The sequence below is a fragment of the Kryptolebias marmoratus genome, linkage group LG5 (assembly GCF_001649575.2).
Source record: "Kryptolebias marmoratus isolate JLee-2015 linkage group LG5, ASM164957v2, whole genome shotgun sequence".
In the NCBI taxonomy this organism is placed as follows: domain Eukaryota; kingdom Metazoa; phylum Chordata; class Actinopteri; order Cyprinodontiformes; family Rivulidae; genus Kryptolebias; species Kryptolebias marmoratus.
Window position 1 is genome coordinate 447,523 of NC_051434.1, and position 10,844 is coordinate 458,366.

General features: G+C 44.7%; 2 protein-coding genes and 1 long non-coding RNA gene across 7 annotated transcripts in view; 1 reads left to right on the forward strand and 2 right to left on the reverse strand.

The window, feature by feature from the left end:
* Window positions 1-6,679, reverse strand: part of ano7 (anoctamin 7) — a 14,755-nt gene extending 8,076 nt beyond the window's left edge. The window contains exons 1-6 of one of the 3 annotated variants that reach the window (XM_037975876.1): window positions 6,604-6,679; window positions 5,085-5,212; window positions 3,234-3,291; window positions 2,939-3,066; window positions 2,161-2,405; window positions 2,023-2,080 (exon numbers count right to left, since the gene is read on the reverse strand). In XM_037975876.1, coding sequence (XP_037831804.1) covers window positions 2,023-2,080; window positions 2,161-2,405; window positions 2,939-3,066; window positions 3,234-3,291; window positions 5,085-5,174 — 579 coding nt within the window. In that variant the 5' untranslated portion in view covers window positions 5,175-5,212; window positions 6,604-6,679. Of the gene's footprint in view, window positions 1-2,022; window positions 2,081-2,160; window positions 2,406-2,757; window positions 2,883-2,938; window positions 3,067-3,233; window positions 3,292-5,084; window positions 5,390-6,603 lie in introns of those variants that run through there. The other 2 variants (XM_037975875.1, XM_037975877.1) reach the window with 2 other exon arrangements.
* Window positions 75-1,868, forward strand: LOC112450060. Its single transcript, XR_003038621.1, has 2 exons — window positions 75-150; window positions 1,628-1,868. It is a non-coding gene; the product is annotated as an uncharacterized LOC112450060 (long non-coding RNA).
* A 399-nt stretch (window positions 6,680-7,078) lies between the features above and the next one.
* The window catches only part of ece2b (endothelin converting enzyme 2b), a 24,232-nt gene continuing 20,466 nt past the window's right edge, over window positions 7,079-10,844 (reverse strand). For 2 of the 3 annotated variants that reach the window (XM_037975882.1, XM_037975880.1), the window contains 5 exons: window positions 10,625-10,692; window positions 9,555-9,745; window positions 9,386-9,481; window positions 8,600-8,767; window positions 7,079-8,468 (listed from right to left, as the gene is read on the reverse strand). In XM_037975882.1, coding sequence (XP_037831810.1) covers window positions 8,289-8,468; window positions 8,600-8,767; window positions 9,386-9,481; window positions 9,555-9,745; window positions 10,625-10,692 — 703 coding nt within the window. In that variant the 3' untranslated portion in view covers window positions 7,079-8,288. Of the gene's footprint in view, window positions 8,768-9,385; window positions 9,482-9,554; window positions 9,746-10,624; window positions 10,693-10,844 lie in introns of all 3 variants that reach the window. The other variant, XM_037975881.1, reaches the window with a different exon arrangement.

A 10,844-nucleotide genomic window follows, 5' to 3' on the forward strand; every position in this document is an offset into this window, starting at 1 on the left:
GATGATTAACAGGCTTCTGCAGAACATGAAGAGGTGATTTAACCATGAATCAGGTGTGTTGGAGCAGAGAAACAAGGAAAACCTGCAGGATGGAGGCCCTGAGGACCAGGATTGGAGACCCCTGCTGTAGCCAGTTCATGACACAAGGAAGTAAGGTTTGATTTCCTCTGGAAGGAACTTCTTCACTTCAGGCCATCCTGAGCAGATGATTTGTTGCAGTTTTGTAGGTTCAGAACAGTCTTCACATTCAGCTTTAGATCTTTGAACTCAGGTCCTGCTCAGAACCTTCAGCTGTTTTAGTGGTGCTCAGTTTGTGGCCTGTGGGTCTTTGTTGTTTCCTTGCAGATGAAGCCTTTTAACACGTCCAAGATGGTGTCTGAAGCAGAATCAACATTATTCACCCTGCATGTTTTGTGTCAGTGGGAAGTTCTTTTGCATCGTCCTCTTTAATGAAAGTCACTTTTCCACCAGTGATGTGAACCTGCAGAGCTTTAATCAGGTCCAGGCCCAGCAGTAGTGATCCAGTCTTCACTTCATACACAAAGGTCACCTTTTGCTTGTATGACTAGTTTGGGTTGGTCTTCTGTCAGTTGGAATTGTGCAAAATGTTGCTTGTAGACAGTTTCTGGTAAAACAGATGCAGAAGCTCCGTGCCTACAACTAACTCCAGGACCTGGTGTCAGTATTCATTTAACAGGATTTTATCAGATGCTGCAGCCATCAGATTAACATCATTAACACACAATACTTCTAAATCTTCTACAGACACAGGTGGTTTACACAGTTCAGCTAAATGTTCCTTTTCTTGCAGTTATCACATTTCAGTTCCTCAGCAGGACAGTTTTATGATTGGTCAGGTGTTTATCTGATCCACATGTAAAGTAGTGATGTTGCTCCAGACTTGCCTGTTTATAATAAACATGGGGCACATGATGGCACCCTGTTTCCCCCCAGAAACAAGCCTCTGCAGGCAGGACTATACTTGTAGGTGAGAGCAGTGTAGCTTTTCCACCTGCTGCTTCCACTTGACATGGTTGGAGCTTTGTCCAGCGTGAGGTCCTCCTCCAGCTGCACCTCATCCTTCACAGCACTGAGGCAGGCTAGAAAAGAGCTGATCTCTGATTAGTTCCCTTCAATCAGTCCAAATCCACACGGTGCAGCTAAAGCTCTTGTTTTTGCAGCATACTGGCTTCATCAGCATGTTGAACATGCCTGGATGGGTGTCTGTTGTTCTGGTAGTGTGTAGAACAGACACTGTCCTTCTGATCCCCAGCAGTGTAATAAAACGGCATATCGTCTTTGATCATTAAATATTTTCTGTTCCATGTCGTTGATGGTAGTGTGACGCAGGAACAGCGGTGGACTCGGTTCTGAAGCGCTCGTCCTTTAGTTGGGGCGGTTCTAATGAAAAAGGAGGTGATGGTTAAATTCACCAACACCATTACAGGATCAGGTTCAGTCTCATTCTTCTTCTGCATTCTCTCTTTAGTTTCTTCTGCCCTGTGCTGTCACAGCAGTGCCCTCTAGTGACCAGAAGTAATAACAGCAGCAGACCAGAACATAAATGCATTCACTGTGTAAACCTGAGAACACAGCACTGTTTGTGTTGAACTCTGTGTGTTTGCAGATTTTGTTTGATAAAGAGGCGTTGCTGCCTCCAGCATCCGTTTGTTGACTGAGACATCCTGGATCTGAACTCAGACTGGCCTACGAGGACCCGGTGACACCAGAACCAGCTCCAGGGACGAGTTTCCAAACATCAGACTCATCAGACGTCAGTTTGGGGATAAAAGACTGAAGCAGCAGGAAGATCATCCAGGGTTTATTGGCAGATTATCATGAAATAAAAATATAAAATGCTGCAGTTATTAACAGTATATTTTTAAACTCCATACTTGTCCAAACTCCAACTTTTGAGCCATTTTTGACATAAAGACGTCTGTTAATTTCCTGTAAGCGGACATGTTTGTACAGTGGTGCAGTTTTATGACCCGTATGTTTCAATGTGGCGCCTGAACTCACCACCTGGTGTCTCTGAGTGGTCTTGAAGAATGTCTCGGTGTCTTCACTTCCCAGAAACCTGCGGAGGGAAAACATTCAAATGAGTCTGTCAAACTGTCCTCATGTGGACCCACAGCTGAAGACAAACATCTGATTGACCTCTCCAGCTTGTTGGTCCTGAACTGACAGGTGTAGTAGTCCGGTGGGGGGTTGGGGACATCCTGGGACAGAGGGTTTGGGAGGGACAGCTTGGACAGGACCTTCTCAGACCAGTTAACGATTGGAGCGGTGACCACCTGCAGAGGGACCCTGAGACTGATCTCCTCAGCATAATAACAGAGGACGTTCCACGGAGCGCTGAGGAGGACGAAGCAGATCCTCGTCTTCATCTGAAGGACTTCCCTCTGAGGACACAAAGACACGTTGCATGACTCTGGAGACACCTGTCACACATCCTGTCGTGTTTCACTGTGAACTCCGTTAGCTGGACTTGTCTTACGGACGTCTGTAGATACAAACCCGCTCAAAGATATTTTTATTTCACTCAGACTCAACAAAGGTCCAGAAAACAGGACAAACAGAAATAAAACTTCCTTGTTTTTAAAACAAATTCACTTTTTTTTAACTTTAGGACTGAAACTTTAGAACTTGGGACTTGATTAGGTACGGACTCGAGACTCGAACATCTTGAACTTTGTTGTTTCTGCTCAGTTTGTTAGTTTTTCTTGAATAGCGTTGTTGTTTCTGATTGTTTACCTGCCTGTCTTCGAACACCTGTCTGTCTGCAAACATGTCTTTGTCACATTACCCGTGTCGGCCATGTTTGTTTAGAGAAGCAGTTTTCCTTCAGGTGTGGACCTGACCTGACTGTTTGTTGTCTCTGCTCAGGTGAACACTTCCTGCTCAGGTCATGTGACTAACGGTTTGTTCTGCTCACCTGCTCCTGCAGCACTCCCGCATGTCTCAGTCTGCTCAGAAACTCCTCCCTCCACTTCCTGTGGGCGGGGCTAACACCTGAGCCGTCCTCCTGTGAGCTCCGAGGCTCCTCCCACACCAACACAAAATCTGACAAAAAGGAGAGCAGGTGGATGAAAACTAAAAACATCTTTTAATTATTTGATCAATCTTAATATTTAAATTTAGTCCAAAGGGATTTTTAAAAGGTCTCCTATAAAACTAATATCAAACACAGTTTTTTAATAAATTTTGTGAAAAAGTTCAGTCAGACTCACCGATTCGAGTTTTTCCATCACTGAACACGTTTGCGTCCACCGACGAGGCTGCTGCTTCCTGAAACAAACACAGACATGAAAGGTAAGATTTAAATGATAATGTGGACACATTTCTATTAAACAACAGGATAAAATAAACCCTGATTGCCATCTGATCACCTTCCAGTCATCCTGCCTGTTTTCCTTCCTCCACAGCTCAGGTTGTTTACTTTGTGACCTTAATGAGAACAGATTAGTTTCTTCCTGTCGTTTGTTGCTAACGAGGCTGATGATTAACGCAGTAAAGGAGAGAACAGGACAAACGTCAGCTGTTGTGGAGCCGCCATGTCTCTTTTCATCACACACACTTCCTGTTTCCTGCTGCAGGAAATCTAAGGTTCAGACTAAAACTCTGGAGTTGTTCCTTTAAGGCAGAGGTGTCCAACTCTGAACAAACAGCTACTAACATTAACTTTGAAGCAATAAATCCAGAAATTAAAACTCTCTTACTCTGATCCACATTAACTCAGATCAGGTTTCTGAAAGCTTTTCTTGGCTGCTCGTTTATCAACAAGAGTTTGATCCTGTTTGACGCTCCCTGTTGCTCTTTTTTCATCAAAAACAAAGATTACTGAGAAATTAAAACTTTACTTTCCTGTCTTCAGAGTAACTGAAGTCAGTTTAAAGTTCAAAGAAACTAAATAAACTCACCTTTTAAACAAAATGAGAAGCAACAGAGACTCGATCTGTACCAGACTGGAGGCCAGAAAAATGTTCCCCAGGCCCAAATCTGGCCCACGGACCTTAAGTTTGACACGTGTGCTTTAAGGTTTCAGTTTTTGGAGCAGCCACTTTCTGCTAATCCAGGATAAACACATCATTTCCAGGACTTCACCTGTTAGTAAGTTTTTAAATAAAGTTCAATCATTGTTTAAGTTTTGATTTTTAAAATGAAATCTCTGAAATCTAAACATAAATTTTCCAAAGAATAACAAAGAAAATCATCCTAAATGATGGGTGACAGAAGTAGGTTTCCTCTGCAGGGCGGCGGGTTGGTAAAGATGGTGGAACAGTCCCGGATCACACTCAGACCTGCAGCAGCCTCTCCTTCAGCTCGGCAGAGATTCAGGGCTGGATGGTCCTCCCGAGCAGGAAGTAGAGCAGTAAGAGCTTTCTGTTGGAGCTGAACTTCATGAAGTGGCCTCAACTTCATTAACCACCAAAGTTCAGGACCCGTTTGACCCGTCACAGTTTGCACACCGGACCCACACAGGGATGATATTTCTTTAAACAAGCATCCACAGGGAACAAAATCTCATGCAAGCTTTTATTTGTGGATGTCTCCTCAGCTTTTAAAAGAATCCACTTTATCTACTTTCATCTTGACAGGTTTGATGAAATGGATCTGAGGCAGGTCAGATGGTGTCAAGATTCAGAAGCTGCTTTCATCAACAAGTTCACCTGAAGGAAGGTCTTCTGTACCTCTTCAGTACAAATGTCTGTAGGAGTATTCATGGAAATACACGCCTCCTAAAGTTAGCAGATAACAGCTTTAATGAGCCTGCTCCAGGATGGAGAGCTTCATCGTGGGCCAGTGGATTCCTTTGTGGAGTGGTGAGACAACCTCTTCCTGAAGTTAAATATTAACACAACCAAAGACATGGCCGTGGATTTAAAGAACAACGTCCCCTCCAGCTGCTCCAGCACCTGAGAGCAGCTGCAGACAGGAAGTGACCTGAATCACTTCCTTCCTTCACCCTAATGTCTGACCCAGAAACGAGGTCCGCTGAGTTAGGACCCCATAAGGTCTACCCTCACCTGACAGGCCCAGAAATACACAAAAACAAGTACACACACACACAGAGCCGTTACCATGGTGATGCTGCCATAATTGAGCTCTAGATTTGTTTCCATGGCGATGAGGATGGTCCCGTCTTCGTGCTGTTGTCCTCTCCTCCTCATCCTCCGCCACCTTCGTCCTCCTGTCCCTGCTGACCCACCTACTCCACATGGACACACACACACACACACACACACACACAGATAAAAACTGAAGTCCATATTTTCCTCTCTCACACATCATGGGTGAGGAGTTCTGTGAACGAAGAGCTGGAAGGTCCAACTCTGAGGAACACCTGGAGGTGAAACCAACAAGCACCAGCCATGTTCAGTCATTAACTCATTACTTCTGTGACTTTTTATATCAAACTGATTGTGGACTTTTATTCTGAAGAGTATCTCTGAGCTTTATTGTGAAACTCCAGATCCAGTCCTCTTCCTGTTCCTCTGAATCCTCCTGAACATCAAAGCTCTGATTAGAGACGACAAGAAGGATCTGTGGGGGCGGCCATGATGGAAACACAGGGGGAAGCAAAGCATGCTGGGTAATGTAGAAGCTGCTGGTTGTCATGGCACCTCAGGCAGAAACACAGAGTAAAAAGTAAGCCTCAGACCAACAGTCTCTGAGTGAAAACTATCAGAACTTCTTGACCTGTGAGCAGCAGGAGGTTCTGATGGTTCTACAGGTTCTACAGGGTTTATGGAGGAGATCTGAAGAGTTAAAAAGAGGCTCAGTGAGAGCTTGGCTGTGTGACCTCTGACCTCTGAGTCCTCCAGCAGAGACACTGGGTGGAGACAGGAAAGGAAGGAGACAGAAACACTGAAATACTGGAGAAGAAGAGGAAGGATTGTGGAAATAAGAAGAGTTTGTTGAGGTTGAATATTCTGTATATAAGATTAGTTCCAACAAAACTGAACTGAAATAAAAATGTTATTTGTTTTTAGGATAATGGACACTAAAGTTTAATACCTACAGAAACCTTTATTACAACTATTTTCTGACATTAGTTTCTTTATATACATATTTGTTAATTTTCTGTTGAAAATGTCTAAAATTCATTTTTACTTTCAGGAAAAAGAGTAAATTCTGGAAGTTTTGACAGAAAGCAGCTGGAGGAGTTGCTTCCTGTCTACAGTTATTGTGTCGTTTTAACCTTCTCAGCAGTTTTATTTCATTTCCTTTAGTTAATCAGATTAAACCCCACAGAGATGGAGATGTCTGAGGGACCTGGGTGAAACGTCTGCAGGTTATTACAAAATTCATACATCTGCCTCTTTTGCTCCGATGAGCTCCATAAATAAAAAATAATAAATATAATTTTGTGTTTAAAGGTTTAATAACAGAAACATGAGCAATAATCACTGTGAAAGAAGCTGTAAAATGATCCCATTTATCTCCATGAAAAGGAAAAACTCAAACAGCTGTTTTAGTAATAAACAAATAAACTAATCCTCACAAATAAATGAACATGAAGTCCACCTGCCTAAAGTGGATTATTTAAAAGTAAAACTTTCACAGCTGACGGATCAGAGGATCAGGTGTTTCACTCACCTGTGAACAGAAAGCCTCCTCAGCAGCTTCAGCTCCTCTAGCAGCTGAAACACCAACAGCCGGAAGCCCCGCCCCCTCGCGCTAACCCCACCCCCTCTGTGACGTCAGAACCTCTCTGCCTCCTGCTGGCTGACATGTGAACACAGCTGAAGCAGGTTTAAGGAACAAAGTTCCTGTTTAAATGAAACTTCTATGAAACAGCAGCCTGGAGGCCATTTTACAGATTTGACGATCCTCAAACCGCAGATCAGTTTTTCCTCATCGGGACCCGAAGGAAGAACCAGATCTGTTCAACACAAAGAAGCTTTAATGCTTCTTTTAATATTTATCATTTCAAGCATCAACATCCAAACATCCACCAGCATCTTCCATTCTTTCTCTGCTTCTAAAAAACTTTATCAGCTCAGATTATTACGAAATAAAGCCGTAAAAATCTGACAGGTTTTAGGAGACAAACATGAGATGGAGACAGATTCAGTTTATACTTTTATTAAAATAACATGGAGTGTTTTCAGTTTATTGTATTAATGTTGAGCTGTTCTGTGATTCCTTGTGTTTCTATACAAAACAACAGAAAGAGAGCTCTGACGCCCCCTTCAGGACAGACTGACTCATTCTGTCTTTGACTGTACACGCAGACACACACACATACACACACACACGCACACGCACACACGTCGGTGCTTGTGAAGACCATCAGTGGCACAAAATCCAGGCAGAAAAGTAAAACAGGAAGCTGAGAAGACGATGAAAAGTGCTCACAAGGACAGTTCAGCTTCACACAGGTCCTCACAAACACACACACACACACACATTTACATCTTTGGCAGGAAGCAGTTTCTTTAACAAAAGAAATAAACAAAACACAACAAAGAGCTGGACAGTGATGATGTCATCAGGACACAAAGCACACACTTGTTTACAGCATGCAGTGATGTCACAATAACCAAATGTCTGTTTTCCAGACTGATGTCCAGGTTCCTGAACGCCTCGTTTTTACCCCACCATGATGAGCGCTCCTAAACGCCTCACACTTAACTCAGCTCCTATTTTACTAAAGTTTTCCCTCCGTTTTCTCCATCTTAGTTTAGTATTTATTATTGAGTCAATAAACAACAGTACTATAAAATCCTTTTCTTACAGTTCCTGAAGGCACCACAATCATTTTAACCCCCCTCCCAGATTTATTCTCAGTTTGGCACTGGTTTTATTTCCCCACACCCAGTGTTCTCTGACCCTGTTGCTCCTGAACGCATCACACTCATTTTACCTCTAAGATTTGTCTAAATATGGAGTTTAATTAACATTCTGAACAAATTATGTTTTTGGACCATTTAAGGAGTGATAATCCTCACAACTGATGACTTTCACTAAACTCAGGCTTTAAATATAGGAGTAGACTGTATCCATGACAACCAGGATGGTGTTTACCTTTAAATGACCTGATAGCAGCGGCAGATTCATTTCCAGCTAAATGTCCATCAGGTTGGGAAACTAAACTTAATTCCTGTTTTTATTAACAAAGTCTTTCCTTCAGCTGACCTGGTTTCAGTCCCAACCTGCAGAAAGTTCACTCCATCTTAACCCCTCCAGCCAATCAGACGACAGCTTCCTCTCAGGGCGATGCAACGGGTCAGCTGGGTATGAGGTCATCACAGTGATGTCATCAGAATTACAAAACACTCTCACACACCCACAAACACACACCAAAGCCCAATAATAATCATCAATAACGGTGATAACGCAGAAATCGGCAACACTGTCCCGTGTGGCTTCATCATCATCTTCATCTTCATCAGTCCGTCATGTCTCTGAGGTCCACCGAGGCCGTTTAGTTTCCAGACAGGAAGTGAGTCTGATCGTTGCTAATAAACAGATAATGTGAAGATTAAACGCGGCCTCTGAATGCACCTGCAGAATCTAAGACCCTAACGAGCTTGTCGACCTGTTAACTAACAGGTTAACCTAATTAACCAGCTGCGCCGCTCTACCAGACCTCACAGCGCCGCCCGCTGTTCATCGGCGTCCCCTCCGGACAGCTGAAGTGGCGGCTGAAGTCCGGAGAGTTGGCCAGAGTGCCGATGACTCTGTACCTGGGGGGGCTGTGGGGGTCGGTCACCAGGCCCTCGTGGGCGCTCTCCGGTGTTCGGACCGAGCACCACACCTGGAGAGAGACACAAAGGAGCGTCACAGGTCTGACAGGAAACTGCTGCTTCCACAGATCCAGGAGGTCTGAGGTGCTTCACATGGTTCTGGTTCTGGTTCTGGCCCGTTCTGCTGTGTTTGGGATCATTGTCCTGTTTGTTGGACAGATGGCCTCACATCTGACTCCAGAATCGGCCCAAACCATCAGCCCTCCACCACCGTGCTGACAGCTGCAGTGCATTCTGGGTAAACATCTGTCCTCTGGTCTGGTTGTTCCTTCAGATGAAGCTGAGTGGAGTTGTGATCAGAGAGAAGAGGCTTTGACCTTTGACCTGCTGCCTGAGGAGACAGGTCCCGCCTGTTCAGCCTGTCGTTGTCTTTACTTTGATCTTAGTGATTTTTTCTGAGCACATTTGTTCTTATTGGGTCTGCCTTCAGTCCGGTCACAAACCAACTGAAACTCAGGGTCAAAGGTGAAGACAGGTTCAGGAGGTGGTTCTGGGAGAAGTGGAACCTTCCTGAACCTTAGAAATCCTCACCAACAGGTAACCGGTTTAATCATGTTGTTGAAAACAATGCCTGGGCAGACGAGAAGTTCTGACCCGTATCGCCGGAGAGTTTGTTGACAGAAACCCACCTGTGCAAATCCCACGAAGAAGAGCTGATCGTTGGTCAGGTTGACGGCAGGAAGTTTCTTCTCGTCTCCGTTTTTCTGGACCCAGGAGCGGTACGCCTGCAGGAGGAAACATCAGTGTTGTATCGGTGTGTGTGTGTGTGTGTGTGTGTGTGTGTGTGTGCGGACTAACGTGATACGCTGCTTTCAGCCCTCCGTTGTCAGCGATGTTCTCCCCCAGCGTCTGCTTCCCGTTGACCCGTTCTCCGTTGACGATGTAGTGGCTGTACTGGTCCACCATGCACTCCGTTCTCTGCCGGAACGCCTCCACAGAGGAGTTCTGCCACCACGGCCTCAGGTTCCCCTCTTTATCGTACTCACGACCTGAGGGACAGAAAGAGGACAGCTGGACGAGAAGTCCCACAGAAGACCGCGAGTCTGACGTCAGGCTCCAAAACTAAACCCCAGCAGGTCGGAGGAGAATCAGGAACCAGAAGTTCTTCATTTCCAAGGACTTGAAGCTCAGAAGAGAAGGAGACGAAGACACGTCTCTGGTCCTTGTGGTTCTGTCAGCTGTTGATAAATGCGATTCCGTCTGAGGGACTGGAGATCATGGCGGTCCAGTCAGACCGCCTTCCTGAAAGTCCTCCAGGTGTCCTAATTGTTTTATTTCAGTTCCAGAAGTTTGCAGGTTTTCTTCATGTGAGATTTTGCTTCTGAGTCTTTTTGGCTTTAGAACATTAAAGAAATCCTTCACCATGACACTTCCACCGCCGTGCTTCACAGTCTGAACCACAGAAGAAAACACTGGAGTCCCTTTAGATTAGAACCACCTGCTGACATCTGTTAATAATTATTTCTCAATAGGAGCCATATTTTACTGTTGAGGAAGGTTGGATTTGATAAATAAAAATGAAAACATTTCATCTCTAACTGAATAAAACAGTCCAAGATGTAGAACTTTTATATTTGGATTAAAGTTGTTGACGCCCCACAGAGGAGACATGATCCTCAGGCCTCTTCGTCACATCTGAGCACTGAACCCCTCAGAACATCTGGAAAACTGGATCAAGTTTAAACATTTGCAGCTTTTTTGTTTTTAAGTCTGAAATAAGAACGACCTGTCATGTTTCCTACGACCACCAGAGGGAGCTCTCAGGTTCATTTTAAGTAACAGACAGCAGGATTTTCCTCAGTTGTGTTTGTTCCCAGAAGGAAGCGTCTCCTGGGTCTGATCATGTGACAGGAAGCAGAGAGACTCACCCTGATCATCGAAGGCGTGCGTCAGCTCGTGACCCATCACGACCCCGATGCCCCCGAAGTTCAACGCTCTGAAACACAGAAACACACCAAGCTGTGAGACACGTCTGACAGGAACCAGGACAGAACAGAACATCTGAAGGTGAGGAAGGAGGACAGGCAGGTGGAAAGACAGGTGGACAGACAGGTGGACAGACACACAGTTGGACAGACAGGTGGACAG